Genomic DNA, 16,894 nt, shown 5'->3' on the forward strand with positions numbered 1-16,894 from the left:
CTCAGATTTAGCAGCCACAGATGGCATTCCTTTCATATCTCCATAAACTCAGAGAGAGAAATATGATTTCGGATATGCTCACTATACAACTTGAAGCACTGAATAATTTAGTGTTAGGGGAAATTTTGTGAAGTCATTTTTGCAATAACCAGGCACAGTGGGCGAACTTCACCTCTGCCTCTTTTACCCCTTACTCCCTCTTCTCCCATTCAACCACCTGATTAATTGCTAAAAATTATATACATAAGGAAGGACTGTTGGATTACATTCTCTTTTTTCTTCTGGCTTTGTTATAGAAAATGTATCAGTCACTTGTGGTTAAAACTTACAATTTTATTAAATAGTATTACACAGAAAATTTACAATTCAGACTTACTCAATTCCAGCAACTAAAATTTAGAAATTATACCTATGATAGCATGCAGAAAATGTATGTCTGTGCTTTTCAAGTCATTCTGTTCGAGCCCACCAATTTAATTTTCCATTTGACAACTGGAGCCACAAAGCTTCATTTTGGTCTAAAGGGTCACCTGTTGGAAGCATTCAAAAGAGCATCCAAGCTCTCTCACACTCCCACATGGATAAACAATTGCCCACTGCATGTGTTCTAATTAAGTATATCATCATGAAAAATATCATTCTCCATGTCCAGCTAGTCTTTCTGAAGTGCATGAAATAAACCAACAGAATAGACACATTCAGGATGGAATAGGTTTATTAGTCCAAGCCTTCCAGTGGAGAATTTCCTTTATCATCTGGCTACTGCATTTTAAAAAACATCTCCTGAAATGAGGTTCCATTATTTCTCCAAGGAGACTTCCAGATTATTACAGAACTAAAGACATTTTTTCTACCATTTATCCTACACTTTCTCATTTATTTTGATACTATTACCCTAAATAACCAACCTTCACATCGTGAGATCTATTTCCTCTCTCTGGCATTCAAAACAAAACTGAGCCTAGCTTCTCCACATACAAATCACTCACTGGGCAGGTGATGTGAATGCTCCTTTTCCTTCATTGATCTTTGGGTTGCTCCAAACACTATGCCATTGCATAATCTCCTGGTGTACTTGCAACAAAATTTGCACACACAAACTTCATTGCCCTTTTCATAAAAATCACATTGTTTACTTTAAAGTTGTACAGAGACAGTCAAAAAGGATGAGTAGAGGTATGGAGCAATTAGCCTGTCCTCCAAATAAGAAGGCACTAATCGAGAGAGAGAGTTGGGAAAACAGGTATTAGAGATAAGATATTAGACATGAAAGAGATCTAGAAAATTGTTAACAGGGAAGCTGAAAAAAGAGCAGTTATTTTCTCACTATATGAGGAAAACCTTACCCAACTGACTTAAAACTGAAAGCTTAAACACAGCAAGAAGATATGTTTTTCACACAAGACAAGTTATGGCATTGATTACCATACAAATTTACAGAGATTAAAAATATAAATGAGTCAAAAATAGACAAATTAACAGGTGCCAGGTCACTGATTCCTATTATACATAGATTTTCTTACAAGATGTATCTTAAGTCTTAGGAAGTCAGTAGTTGATTGGCAGAACCTGGAAGGTATAGCCATTAAAGCACTGCTTTATACAGTTTCTTACACTTTTCCTTAAGAACCTGCCATTAGCCACTGTCAGAATATTAAGGCAGATCTGATCTACTATGGCTGTTTGATGGGGAACAAATGGAGATGATGAGTTATCCTTGTTAACTAGGGAATAGCATGGAGACTATCAGAGAGCTTTATGTTCAGTGTGCAGTTCCAGACAGTTGTTTTTTTTCCTAATTAAAACAAATTAAACCACAGTAATTCTAAGAGAGGAGATGCTATAAAGATGTAGTTTGGCCAAAATGACATTAAGACAACGATGAAATATTACAATAAGATTAAACAGACAGGACCACTATGATGCAAGTACTAACAAAGATGTAATAACAAAGAGTCTACAGCAGATGATATACACCATATTTAGTTAATATATGTATTAGCTAAGGAGGGGAAAAAAAGTATGAAAGAGTGGCTTTTCCAACATGCTCCCGGACACATCTTACCTTACCTTATGCAAACCTATTCCCTCCAAAATCCTGAACAGGTGCAAAAGTCTTTGCTAGAGGAGGTGTTAAATCTTAAGCTGTTATCCTAAAGTATACCACAAAGACCAGAATTCCTCAAGGTGAGGTATACAACTCGCTTTTGAGAAATCATTTCTACACATGGACACACACACTAATGAGGACAAAAATGGTCACAGCAAAATTGGTTTGGATTCTTTAAATGACAGGTATGTATCATATGTGTAAAATGCTTATTAGTTGGTAGGACGCAGAATAGAACAACAGTCTTTCCAACAAGAACCAGTATTCTAACTAAAGACAACAGTCCAATCTTAGCCTTTCAGAGCTTAAAGGCAAATTTGTTATAAAAACATATATGTTTATATATGTGTATATATATACACCAATAACAAAAAAAAGGCTTGAGCCTTATGTTGTCTTTTCCTGGGTATGCCCAGAAAAGGAAGCAGTCATGTAAAATGGTACAATTTCTGCTATTTGAGGGCATCATTACGCCTTAATATTCTTCAATGTACCAAGAAAAGCTGTTCTGAATGAAACTTAAATAGGCTGATCATATACCATTAAGGTCCTTCATTTTAATCAGTAGCGATAATCTCCTGCTAATGCAAAATGATACTGTTTCTGAAAACAGCATTATGGAAACAAACAAAATTAGAAACAGTCTGAAGGGATCACATACTGACAGACAGTAAGTTGTTGAATGCTTCCAACTACTGTGAAGACAAGAATTTGTATTACTTATTACTCTTTCAAACTTCAGATGAAACATTTTTTTTCCTAAATTACGACTTCATTCCAGTCCATGCTTTTAACACCAATTCTGTCTCTACTATTCTTTTGTTGACAAAAACCCTAAAAAAACTAAAATCCCAACACCCTGAAAGAAGGAGCAAGTGAAGGAGAGAAGAAAAAGAACAGGAAAGGTGCAGGAGCAGCCTTGAGCCTGAGGTCAAAACTGAACTCTTTTTTCGAGCTTTTCAACTCCTGCTGCGTTACCAATGCTGACAAATGGGAGGTTTTGAATTACTGACTGCTTTTAGAGTGCCACTTCAATCACACCACACTGAAAATATTTGATAAATATGACTTCCCATAAAAGTTAGTAGAACATTGTATGTTAAACCAGAATAAACCAGAATGACCTGTCACTATTGTTAATGGTTTCATCATATATCACTCCCTTGATCAACAGTTGGTGAGGGAGTAAAAGAAAAAAAAAAAAAAAAAAGGTTGGGGGGGAGAAGGAAAAAGAAAGAAAAAGGGAGTAGTCCTACGGCCTGATTTTATGCCTTCCAAATCATGTAGATATACTTACACATGGATGTGAACTCACTCAATAGGAGCTGCCTTGCCTACCCCAAATATCTGAGAACTGGTTTTTAAAAGAAACAATTTATTTTATTTTACTTTATTTAGCTCAACTTTTGCTTAATTGTAGTCTGATACTTTCTGGAGTGATTGTCTTTTTGTGCTTATGTGTAACAAATTCTAAACCAACACCTTTCAACCATCTACAAGTACACAAGCTCTACAGTAAGCAAGACTACATACAGTGGCTAAATGGTACTGCTAACATTTTAGCATTTTTAAGTGTAGCTATGGGAGGAGCTATAAAGCATTTATGGATAATAAAATATCCTCTTCTGGATTCAGCTCTTAACAGAAGAGTTTAACTTGTTCTTCATAATATCAAGCATGCAGAGTAAGCCAAAAAGCATACTCAAAAGACCCAGCTCCCCAGTTTATTCATTTTGAGGGGAAAAAACAATTCAAAATACACTTAAAAGCAAAACCAAACGAAATAAAACGCACTCTTACTCCTTTCCTCCCACACCTCCCTGGCAATTTCTGAGAAAACGTCACCTTAATTTGAGCAACAGTTTTCACAACGACCTGGCTATGGTTTGGTGGGTTCTGGTTTGGTGAGCTTCTAGTAGCTTCCCCAGACTTGCCTGTTTGACATAAAGATTGCTGTAGGACCAATGAAAAAGGAACAGGTGCTCTCTCAACCACGTTCAGAATACTTTAAAATTCTGTTCTTATGGATGCATGCATATGCACACGTACACAAACATACATACACCCCCCCCATATCTCAGCTACTACTCCTTCCATCCATTATATTTCTAGATATTACTGTTTAACTTTTAGTTAATTATTTAATGGAAGACCCTTTGCCACAGCCAGCACCCTTTAAGGCACTCTGTGAAAAGAGGTTTAAGATTCAATTAGCAAAAACCTTCAAATCGTACTTTTGTAAAAAGCAAAATGTGGACCAACATCACTTTGGTTGACACTGAAACTAGGTAAACATAATATGCATTTCTCTAATGTTTAAAAGATCATTTCTGTAAAAACTCAAAATCCCTGGTGTAGTCTTGTTCTTGGGAGCATTCACATAACCACAGTTTGCAGAAACCAAAAGTATGGAGAAAATTCTTTTGAGTTAAATACATGAATATTCATGAAAATGAAATTTTGAAGTTCAAGTATTAATTTTTCAAATGTATCTGCACTTAGGAACTATGCTACCTGAAACAACGTTACCTGTTTTTTTTCTGACCAATCCCAATTAATCAACACAGCTCAGTAGCAAATATTATACATCAAGCCACGAAGTTTAAAAAAATCACACAAAAAAATTCAAATATTTTGACACAAACAATGCATTTGAGAAAACTATAATCTACTGAAAGGAAGTCCAAGAGTGGTAAGAGAGACTAGATTTGCTACATATTGTATTAACTAAAAATCAATTGTTGACCCTTATTAAATATTTTTAGCAACTTACATTATTTACACAGACTAAACAAACCCCATTTTCATGGTGATTTCATGAACTAATTTATTTCTCCCAAGAATTTGGAGAAAATTAACAGGATCCAATACACAGAGTAGGGACATAAAGTGAAGCCCCTGTTAGTAATTGAACTATGAACATGGAGGGCATTGTTACCTTGGCACGCAAAGCCTCTTTCTTCATAGCCAGCATTACACAAGCACTTCCCTATGGGCACTAGCCATTCTCCTTCTGTACTGCAATACATCTTGGGTGGCTCTTCCTCCTTGGAATGATTGACACAAGAACCCCGCACCTCCACCAGTGACTGGGAGTCCATGGGTACCGTATCTGGAAACATGGCGAGGTTCTTGACAGTGAAAGGGCACTTTTTGAAGTACACTCGCACCGAGACTAAGGCAACACACGCACCTACATCTTGAAAAGCCAAGTAAAAGCCTTTCCTGCTGACAGGTCCCACCTCGCGGACTTCTGTATTCAGCTTGAGAATTCGGTCCCCAAGATCCATTTGAGTGAAGCTCTCATCAGCTGCAATGGTGTCAATCTTTGTAAACTGATGCTCTCTGAACTTTACCAAATGGTCATCATCAGACTCCATATAATACAGATTGAAGGTCTCTTTGCAAGTGCCCAGAACTAGAGGGATACTATTACAGTCCCTCAAGGTAAACTTGAGCTCCACATATATCTTCTGAGCTGAATTGCGTGGAATCCAGTTTGTTCGCAGCCAATTGTTTTGACTATGATCCATAACGTTGCATACTTGGTAAGTTCTGATTGGAGTATAATGCTCATCAACACCACTAATCTCTTCCCACTGGGGAAAAAAAAAAAGAAAAAGGAAAAAGAAAAAGGAAATATTTTATGATTCATGATTATACCAATAAAAATCACATTTAGAGACAAAAGCTGTGAAAAAGCAAAAATCAGTTTGCTTGGACATCATTAAAATAGACAACAAAGTCTGGCTGAACTTGCACTTACTTTTTTCCTATTAAAAAATATAATAAACATCTTAAGTGAACACAGAATTCACCATTAGAAGTCAGTTTTTCCCCAGTTATTTTAAGGTGGCGTGAAAGAGATGCTACAGTTGTTTTGCATTATTTAAACCCTGTGATTTCTTAAAACTATATGCAGTGCTGTCCTTTCGATCATGATCCCAACAAGTCTTTCCTACAACCCCATTCACCTCAAACAGAAGAGTTTCACTAGGACAACATCACATTTTCACTATTAGAATCAATTGGTATTTCAAAGATTAAACAACATTTAAAAACTTACCAAACAAAAGCCAATGGCTCCCACTGAAATTCCATATAATCACGATAAAATGTTACGGTTTTAAATTTATTCAAAGCATGACAATTGATTTTGCTTGGGATACACGTCCTCCGGACAAACAGTCAACCTTAGCCCAGTTTTCAGCGTTATTAAAAATTACCGCCAACTTACGATAAGTATGTTGATTACTGAATTCTTCTACAGAACTATATAGGCTATGATGCTAAAATGTTTTTTGGAGAATACATAGTGATCATTTGTTTTTACATCAGTCATCAGCTGACAAACTTACTTGACCCAGACAGGGAAGGAGTGGGTTTCCTATTTGTGAATTATTCAGGTACCAGTACTACCTGATTTCTGAAGTCACACTTAGCAGAGAGGATTATTTAACAATTATAGGAAAAAAGAAATCCTACAGGGGTACTTGAAGTAAATAATTACTGTTAGTCATTTACCATACACAACTAAGTGACTTAAGATGCATCTTTCTCTGCTTTCTCCCTGAATGGATGACTAGGACTAATTTATTTTTTTTTTAAGGTCATAATTCCTCAGCTTTTACCCACACGAAAACCACAGCTGCTCTATATTCTGAGTCTTAAAATACAAAATGAAGAGCCTTACCACTAAAGTGCTAGAATTAAAACTAAAGTGTTAGAATTAAAACCCTTCCAGGTCTTCTAAGGCCAACCCGCTGCTCATGCAGGGTCAGCAGAGCAGGTTGCTCAAGATCCTGTCCAGCCAGGCTTTTGAATTTTTCCATGAATGGAGACTTAACAGCCCCTCTGGGCAGCCCGTACCAGTGTTTGATTGTACTCAGAGTAAAAAGGTCTGTCCTTATGTTTAAATGCAATTCCCTGTATTTCCGTTTGTATCCATTGACTCTTGGTCTTTCACTGGGCACCAGAGAGAAGAGTCTGGCTTCATGTTCTCTATATCCTGCCATCAGGCATTTACACACACTGGTAAGATCCCCCTGAGCCTTACCATCTTCTGTTCTATGCTTCAAACTTTAATTACACAAATAAAAGAGGTAAACTCCTATCATGACAATGACGCACATACTAAGAGAGCACATGGTAGCACAGCAGCTACAGAAGTCTCTGCTTCACTGTCACCCACACCCTCTGCAAAACACACAAATGCTGCCCCACACAACCAGATGCAGTGCAGCTGGGGAGCAGCAGAGCTTCAAAAAGAGCTGCTGCATGGTACAAAAACTGGAGATGTGAAGTCGACAGAATTAAGTACGTTGGGAGAAATCACTGCCACTCTTGGGGGATGATGACAAATAAGAACTCCAACCAGCAAAACATCTTCCCTCAAAAATCAAGTCACATCTCTGCTACATTTAAGATCTCAGTCTAACAATTATTAACTGTACATAAGCACCTTTTGTTGAAGGATCCTAGTGTACTGCAGAGCAAACATTAGGAAGGTACTACACCCGCTCCACCAACACAGAAACCGAAGTATAAGTGTTAACTGTCTTTACATTTTCCTGATTTTACAAGACATGCATCACACACACACAATGAAAGAAAGAAAGGGGAAAAAAAGCGCCCATACCAGAGTAACATCTGAGAGTTCTCAGTCCCAACTCACTGACTTAAGGAAGTTTGCTATGACTAAGGGCTGGTCTGCACAATGAAATTGTCCACGCATCACTGAAGATGTGATTTTAAATAATGTTACTAAACCAGTAGATAAACGCAGTATAAATACTCTTCCTTTAATTGAAACAAAGTTTATTTTAGTTCACTTTACAGATCTGACTATACACAAGTTTTATCTCTTCCTGACTAGTTCAACAGAGTTAAAAACACAGTCTTGGATGTGCATTCAGCAGCTGAAATGCTGCGGCAAGCCATAACATGCTACATCGTCAAAGCGAGCTAGCAGTACAGGGACTTTCTGAGTCAAAGTTACTACACTGGAGCTTATGGCCATTTGGGAGTCGGGTGCCACATGGCAGCCCATCATACAAGGACAAGCTCTTGCCTGCATAAGAAGCAGCTGAACCCTGTCTCAGAGCCTTTGCCAAGTTCCCAAAACTGAGTGGAGGACCCTCCTCTAACAGATGTCCTTGTACAAATACAGCCCCTGAACCAATAATCTAATCCTGTGGCAAAAAAACATTCAGATACCATAATTGCCTCCCATGAAGCTGGATGTACCTTTTAACTACAGGTCTTACCTGGACACATAAAAATTCAGTTACAACAACTGGATGAAACTAGATAAGATTATATAATGAAACATAATTTTATGGACATTTAAAGAAGCTCACACTGACTCCTAAGTGAAATTCTTATTATCTCTTCCATATAATTTCTAATCAGTTCAACATATTTTACATGTCCAGTGGGAGACAGAAACAAAACCAGGAACTTGCAGAATTTAAAACATCTCCACAGCAGATGTTATTTTTCTGAACAAATCTCATTGCAATTTTTTTTTCAGACGTTTCTTGTCCAACATGCTTACACAGACAGTTAAATGCAGATGTATGAATGCACAATAAAGGTGGCACCACTACTATGTTCTTCACCTAGAAGTTGCAATGTGCAGTTATCATTTCATTAATTTGCAATGAAGACCAAATTGCTTCGAAACAACTGTAGTCCATGTCAGTCCTCTTACACAAACAACAAAATTTAAATCTATCATTTAACGCTGAAGCATTGCTGAATGGAAGCACCAATTTCACACTGGGTGCTGACTTGACAAAAATACTTTAACTGTTACAAAACTATGGGAGATTGCAGCTATTGCATTAGAAACAGTTAAGGTGAAATAAGTCACTGAAACCACAGGAAGAGTGTCCAAATCAGAACATGTACAAGATTCAAGTCGATTTGTGACTTCAATAATTCTTATGATAAAAATAAAAAATAAGCAGTATGTTTGCATTGCTCATACACTGCAATTTTTCCTAGTAAGCTATCATATTGCCATCCTCAAGTGATCTTAATTCTAAACCAATTATCAAGAACATCAAGACAATTTCCCTTTTGTGACCCATGAGTTTTTTCTATTGGGGTTTCTCAAACACCTATGTTTGTAGTTGTTTTATTTCTGTACTTGTAATTCATGTGTTCAACTTGCTCTGTAAAGTTACATTAGTTACAAGATTACCTTCTTTAGGGGGAGAAAAAAAAAAAAAACAAACAAAACCACAAACCAACCAACTAAACAAACAAACAAACAAAAGCAACAAACCAAGAGAGAGAGAGATTCTTATTCCAGGGATGGAATAGAGTTGGAAGGGACCTTAAATATCATCTAGTTCCAACCCCCCTGCCATGGGCAAGGACACCTCCCACTAGACCAGGCTGCTCAAAGCCCCATCCAGCCTGGCCTTGAACGCTTCCAGGGATGGGGCATCCACAGCTTCTCTGGGCAACCCGTTCCAGTGCCTCACCACCCTTACAATAAAGAGTTTCTTCCTAATATCTACGCTAAATCTGTATCTCTCTCAGTTTAAAACTGCTATCCCTTGTCCTACTACTACACTCCCTGATAAGAGAGTCCTTCCCTATCTTTCTTGTGGGCCCCCTTTAGGTACTGGAAGGCTGCTATAAGGTCTCTCCCTGGAGCCTTCTCTTCTCCAGGTTGAATAACCCCTACTGTCTCAGCCTGTCTTCATAGGAGAGGTGCTCTGATCATCTTCATTGGCCCCCTCTGGACTTGCTCCAACAGGTCCATATCCTTCTTACGTTGGGGGCCCCAGAGATGGACACAATACTCCAGGTAGGGTCTCAGCAGAGCGGAGTAGAGGGGCAGAATCACCTCCCTCAACCTGCTGGCCACACTTCTTTTGGTGCAGCCCAGGATGCGGTTGGCTTTCTGGGCTGTGAGCGCACTTTGCTGGCTCATGTTGAGCTTCTCATCAACCCACACCAAGTCCTTCTCCTCAGGGCTGCTCTCAGTCCATTCTTGGCCCAGCCCGTATTTGTGCTTGGGACCGCCCCAACCCACGTGCAGGACATTGCACTTGGCCTTGTTGAACTTCACGAGGTTTGCACAGGTCCAACTCTCAAGCCCATCAAGGTCTTTTGAGGTATCATTTGTAAGGACCTCTCAGCACAAACCTGTTCTGAACACACATAATCAAAAAGTTCCATATTGTTTTACTGCTGCAAAATGCTAAACTCATGCCCACTTCAGATCGAGGAGAATACACATGTCCTTTTTAATGCAAAATCACGTTGGTTTAGCATCTCTTATTCTTTTCCCAATGCTGCTCCTGTAACACCACCTTCCCCTTATGCTGCACTTTGTTCTAAAAGCTCTGGTGCTTTTAGAACAAAGTATCAGATACTACCCAAACAAGACTGTGCCTCTCACAGCATTTCTTTTCAGCACTAAAAATCTATTATCATTATATAGAAGATAAAAATCAATAAGCAAACAAACCTTTAGCAGTTGAGAATGTATACTTTAGCTTTATAGAGAGGTATTGTCACAAAAACATGCTGGCTATTAAGAGGCGAAGCGGCAATACGAAGCAAACCTCCTGTGCGGCGCCGCCACATAGCCTATCCAGTATCACAATATTCAGTGCAGTTTTACTTTGTACAGGCATCATTCTGACCTATATTCCCGAACAGCTAGCTGCAATAACAGAACAACAAGGTAGGAGTTTAAAAGTAAAAGAAGAGATAACTAAACAGTAATAAGTAGGGGATAAAGGTTATTTTCCAATCTTAGAGAAAAGCAGACTGGAAAAAAACCTAAGATATTCCTTATAATAGAAGACATAGATCTTCCTTACCACAAAAGCTACAGAAAAGGCGTCCTTACTGTAGGAAACAGAAGAGACGCAGAGAGATGAAAGAATTAGAAGCAAAAAGTATCTAAGGTATTTTAAACACAAAGAAAATTCTGATCTGCTTGGAAGTAGGGGGTAAATCAGCTACAATAAAGAGTCCAGAGTGACTATGTTATAATTAAAAGGAGTCTTTGTGTCTTAGGGTACAGAAAGAAAAGGACAGCATTGTAAGTAAGCAGGAACCTGGATAGCTAGGGCTTGAACAGGTCAAAAGGCAGCTAGCTATAATAAATAATAGGATACTGAAATATCATTAAGAGGAAATCAGCCAAAATGGAAATGAGACAATGAATAACGCAAAGAGAATAACACAAAAGAGATATGAGACATACTGAAAGAAAACTTCAGATGTAAGGCAGACATTTACTCTATACAGTGCAACCAGATGACAGAAAGGGGCATGCTTCTTTTCACCTCATGCATTGAGTCCAGTCTGTTGTAGTCTCAGTTTACCTTCTTCCCACCATCAGCTTCCCAGAACTACTCCCATCCCATGGAAAAGTAGAATGGGGTGGGGGGCTAATTTCTATTGAATCAACTCTCATGCAACCATGCAACCACTAGTATTTCTGCAGGAACAAAAATGTAATGCAGGCAACAAGAAAGCATCCAGAAAGAAAGTGTGGCCTCTCAAACTTAGTTACCATGGAAGCCCACGTGGAACTCAAAAAAAAAAAAAAAATCTATTTCTGAGAATACTGCATTTACCCATACAAAATTTCATCCTGTTGAGGCTTTACTAAGAGAAAGTATGAACAGTTTAGGCTTTCATCCTCCAGATAGATGGAAAAGATAAGCCAGAAGGTATCAGAACAATACGTAGAAAGATGAAGGAGAAGCTGTCACAAAGAGACGGAAAAACTACACAGCAGTGACAGCTGAGAAATACTGCAGAGAATATGGGCACAGGCACTTTCCCAGAAGTTAGGAAAGACCTAGAGAAGGTTACCTGAGCCATGAAGGAAGGAACTGGCGTTGTGAAGTATTCCATTCCACCCAACTTCCATTAAGCAGGAAGGGCAATGGTGGGAGTTAGGCTGAGAACTTAAAGAAAATCTGTTGAGATGCTGACAGAACAACTGTATGAAAAATCTGTATTTATACTGTATTAATCAACAATGGTGGGACCCAAATCCAATTCTCACATGCAATTACTTGGGTAAATCTAGTCCATGGGGCAGTACACTTCAAAGGTGTCCCAACTGGGACACCTTTCTTCCTTTCAGTACCGTACAGCTGCAGAACAAATGGATATTTATCAGTCCCGGCTATGTTTATACTGGAAATTAGTAGCCGGTTTCTAAATAGTGGAGGAATGAAGCAAAACGACCATCTTCCAAGCAGTACAATAGGGATGGTAAATCCAATTTTTTTTAAGAAAGAGGTTTATAAAATTATGTCAGGGATTTTATGACAGCATGATTGGGGAACTGGAAATCTGAGGCTGTGATATGAGGCTTTGGGTGCTGGATTTGTTGCTCTTGTCAACAGGGAAGAAGCAGAGGTGTGACCACCATTTCTGAATTCACATTATTACACAGTACTTATGTCACATTACTCTAACACCTTCAGGCACCTTCAACACTTTTGAAACATATCCAGGAGAAGCACTCCCTCCCCAGCATGTAATTTGGCTTTTAGAAAGTGTTCTTTTGTTTGCTTTTCATTTTTTTAAACCTTCTTTGGATACTGCTGATGGCAGGAAACAAGAGAGCGCTTTCAGTGGTATAGAAAAATCTCTGAGATCCCCAGCAAAAGGGTTTAACTCATATGCTCCGATTATATGGACTGGCAAAGTTGGGACAGAAAGGATTTTCTTTTCCAGAACAGACACAGCCAAGTGTGCTGGACTTCTAACTTTGTTTTTTTTCTTCCGTTTTCTTTACAAAAGGGAATGTACAGAAGTGAATGTAGGCCATTTCCTACGATGCCATGAGCAGTCTCACTAAATAGTTCCCCCTCTATGTGGGAATCTAGGACATGAGTGATCTCCTCAATTCTTTCAACGTTCCTGTGGCATACTTCAGTTTTTGTGATTTTTTATCCTTCATATCAAAAATCTTAAGTTTACATTAAGAAATTGAAGGCTATTTTGTGATTTACCACCCAACACATCTGCAACTGCATGATTCCAATAAAGTAAATTTTATCTTTTAGTGTCACATTAATATAAAACTCCTAAAGACTATACTAAAAGACTAAACTATAAAATTCCCACTAAAAATGGAGTTTGATAATTTTTCAAGGCCCCAGTGGAACCCAGGCAGCAAACTTCCCAAGACTCAACTGGCAATCTCAGGCAATAGCCTAACAATATTTATTCACAATTTTATTTTCCATTAAGAAATTCGGTATAATGATGTATTTGGTATGATTTAGAATCATAGAATGTGTTGGGCTGGAAGGGACCTTTAGAGGTTATCTAGTCCAACCCTCCTGCAGTAAGCAGGGACATCTTTGGTATGAGCACCGTTTCAGGTAATGTCCAACCATCTTTTAATGTAAATTAATAATTTTAATAGTGGCTAGATGGGACATAAGTTAAACTACATAAACACTGTGCATGCTGGAACACAGACTGGGAATACAGTGAGGACACATCAGAAGAAAAACAGTGACTGAGTGAAATTACTTTGAAACCTCGCAAAACCATCTTCATGTGCTAGGATGCACCACCCTTCCTGAGCAGTTGAATAATTGCTTTTTTCTAAACTAATTTAAAAATATCTTCTTTTGTCAGTTTAATCGTTTTTCACTATTTGCCTCTACAGAACCACCATTCAAATTCTACCTGAAAAACACTTTTTGTTCTAACACTGAAAACTGACCCTGCTGTACTCTACTGGTTCTTAGTATTCAGTACAGTTTTTCAGCTAGCAAAAAAAATTACCTTTATTACGCCTTACTGAGCAATGACAGAAAAGTATGCATGCCCATGTATGCGCACTTTTTGCCTTCTGCTATTTATTTAAGCAATTCCCTTCCCAAACAAAAAGATCATTATGATAGGAATCTCACATTTCAGATAGTCAGTGCATGCAACTTTTCAACATTTCACTGACAGAGTACCAACTGGCTAATAATCTTTGCGCTTTTTTTCCCCCTCTCCCTTGGTTGCCAGGCAATCACAATAAAAAGAGGTAAACAAACAAGCCATGCCATGAGCAACAGAATTAATGAAGCCTAGTTTCCTACAAATCTGTGTCTCATGCTTGGTCTCCAACATGGACACTGATGTCTAATAAAAGGTGAGTGCAAAAACGTCTCTCTCACTGGGGGCATTAACGCCCTCTCTATCTTTCCCCTTCTTCCTCTGTCTCCTCCTATTGCTTATTTTCATAAGTCTTGTAAGGACTTAAGCCTTTGAAGACCTCTGCTCCTCTGTGAAACTGCTAAAAACTGTGAAACTCTCAGTTCAAAAACTATTAAATGGGATCTTCCTTTCCCTGGTATGTACACACACTTCAGTTCATACATGTCTGTGTAGTTTCCATTTTCTCCAGAGATTATGCTAAAAAGAAGGCAATGCCTTTACATGCAGGCCAAGCATAGTACTTAAAACTGCTAAGATCAGCACAGACAGTATGAATTTCTATTAAGGTTTTAATAGAAAAAAAATATATATTTACAAGCAGAAAATCAAAATGGTCAAAATGTTCTCAAAGTTAGGCATATGAGAGTTTCATGCAGCACTTGGAAAAATGCTGAAATATTCTAAAGCTGCATAATACACATTCAACTCCTACAAGAACTGAGATCATCAGTCAGCAGGCATTTGAGATATCACTCTATTTTATACTAATAACATTTAGAATTAGTATTTTCCTCAGTGAGTAATTTTATTTGAAATTAATAATTTTTTAACGAAAGGAAAAAAATTACAGCTTGCAGTTCAGTAGAAGTCCTGAGTACAAGCTTAAAAGTAGACACTCCTGGTGAAAAGTTCATTCCATTGGAAATAAGACATCGACTTCTACGAAAAAGTATTTGACTTCTTTTTCCCCTCATTTTTTCCAGAATTATATTTCTCTGTGCCAGAAATGTATAAACATTAAGTTCACCTTCATATTTTGGAAAATGGAAGTACTACCAACAAACATTCTTAACCAAAGAAATTCAGTTCCAACGACATCCTTGTCAAGTTGATATTACATCACATTGTATTGTATATTTGTTTCTGTAATAGTTAAGCATCCTTCAACGTTACACAATGGTGTCTCTGATTTAACTTAAGTGTGGGAAATTAATCCTCACCGATATAAATCTTCCATTTGCTTTTTGGTGTATATCTGACACTTGCCTAAGAATCCTTGATTTTACTCTCAAGGGACATTTGTCATTATGTTTAATAAAAGCATGAGCATAGCCTGAGTTGAAAAGTTGAAATAAAACCCCATCTCCTAACGAAGATGCCTTGTGATAAGCAGGACTTTCAGAAAGGACTAAAAACTGAAGAGATAACATTGGGCAGGGGGACACCACAGCAAAAAAGACAAACCATCACCATCACAGACATTTGTATCTTTACAAAAGAACCGAAAAGACCTACAAGTCATTTTCTGACAACTTTGTGCTTGTCACCTTAATTAACTGAAAATGTAATTCATGTTAAGTATGAAACATCTGACATACTTTATACCATGGCAACAAAGCAGGCTAAAATTGAAAGTTTCAGACATGGGAATATCCATCACACACCTAAATAACATTTGTATTGTGTTGTGTTTTTTTTTTAAAAAAAAAAAAAAAAAAAAAAAAAAGAACTTTGCATGAGACAGCTTGACCTAAAAAATTTTTCAGTATGCTAACAGGGAATTATGTCAAAATTAAACATACATATGTGTTTCAGTCTAACACTTACTTTCTCTGTTGCTCACTGTCCAATATTTCAAACATTTGTATTCTGCTGAAGCACACACTTGGGAAACAGGTTGCAGGATTTAAGACAAGATGAATAACTTTGATGCCTCCTTTGTTTTAGCACTTAGATCTTCTGTTAGACTTTTTTACCGTAATGTTAAATATGTCCAAATTCAGATCAGTAAGAGAATCAAGCTTTCACATATGTTGAACATGATTCTAGCATACCGTACTCAACGTCATAGCCAATACAGAGAGAAAAAGGACTTTTTCAGTTACTTGGAAGTGAAAATGTATTCAAGGAGATACTTCTATAAAGAGCTGCCAAAATTCTGAGGAGGAGTGAGGAAATCAAATAGCCAACAAAAATTAGCACACATTTTAGGACAGCTTAAAACTAAGAATAAAATAATTCAAATCTAAATGAGAAGTGGAACCTTCCCATATATACTGTATAAAAGTTTAACAAAGTAGTAACAGTATAAAAGAGCTCTGAAAGCTTGCTACTAACAAAACCCCTGTAATGACCATATCATAGAAGAAAGCATTCCAGATCAGCTCATCAATATGAAAACATTTTACTCATAACATCGGCGAAGGCGCTGATGCAAGGCTCATAAATACCAATCAGCTTAGATCAGAGGACAGAAAATGATCTGATTTGGGAGTTTAATAAATTTAGGAAGTACCACTGTAATTTTCTTCTATATTTAGCTTTTAAAAGTCAATTAAGTTACCTGCTGGTACTGGGTCTCTCCCCAGTTTTTATTTCTAGTTTTTTCTAAGTTGCAAATGAAAGAAGAGGAACTTGCACTGCAAGAGTTTTCCAACTAAGTTATACACACAGTGAAATTATCATTACCATTGTGTAAATCATCTAAACACAGACTTTGATACACTTTCTTTTAATGCTGTTTTACTAGTCTTTGATTTTAAATCAGCCAGTCATAACTGTTACATGAAAAAACTCTACTGTGATAGAAAATAAGCATATTAGAGAGAATTTAAGGATGAAAGGAGG

At 37.6% G+C, this 16,894-nt stretch overlaps 1 protein-coding gene across 3 annotated transcripts in view; it reads right to left on the minus strand.

Moving 5' to 3' along the window:
* Positions 1-16,894, minus strand: part of EPHA3 (EPH receptor A3) — a 234,489-nt gene that overhangs the window by 151,751 nt on the left and 65,844 nt on the right. For all 3 annotated transcript variants that reach the window (XM_063348961.1, XM_063348952.1, XM_063348969.1), the window contains exon 3: positions 5,049-5,709. In XM_063348961.1, coding sequence (XP_063205031.1) covers positions 5,049-5,709 — 661 coding nt within the window. The remainder of the gene's footprint in view (positions 1-5,048; positions 5,710-16,894) is intronic.

This window comes from Chroicocephalus ridibundus, chromosome 1, assembly GCF_963924245.1.
Source record: "Chroicocephalus ridibundus chromosome 1, bChrRid1.1, whole genome shotgun sequence".
NCBI lineage: Eukaryota > Metazoa > Chordata > Aves > Charadriiformes > Laridae > Chroicocephalus > Chroicocephalus ridibundus.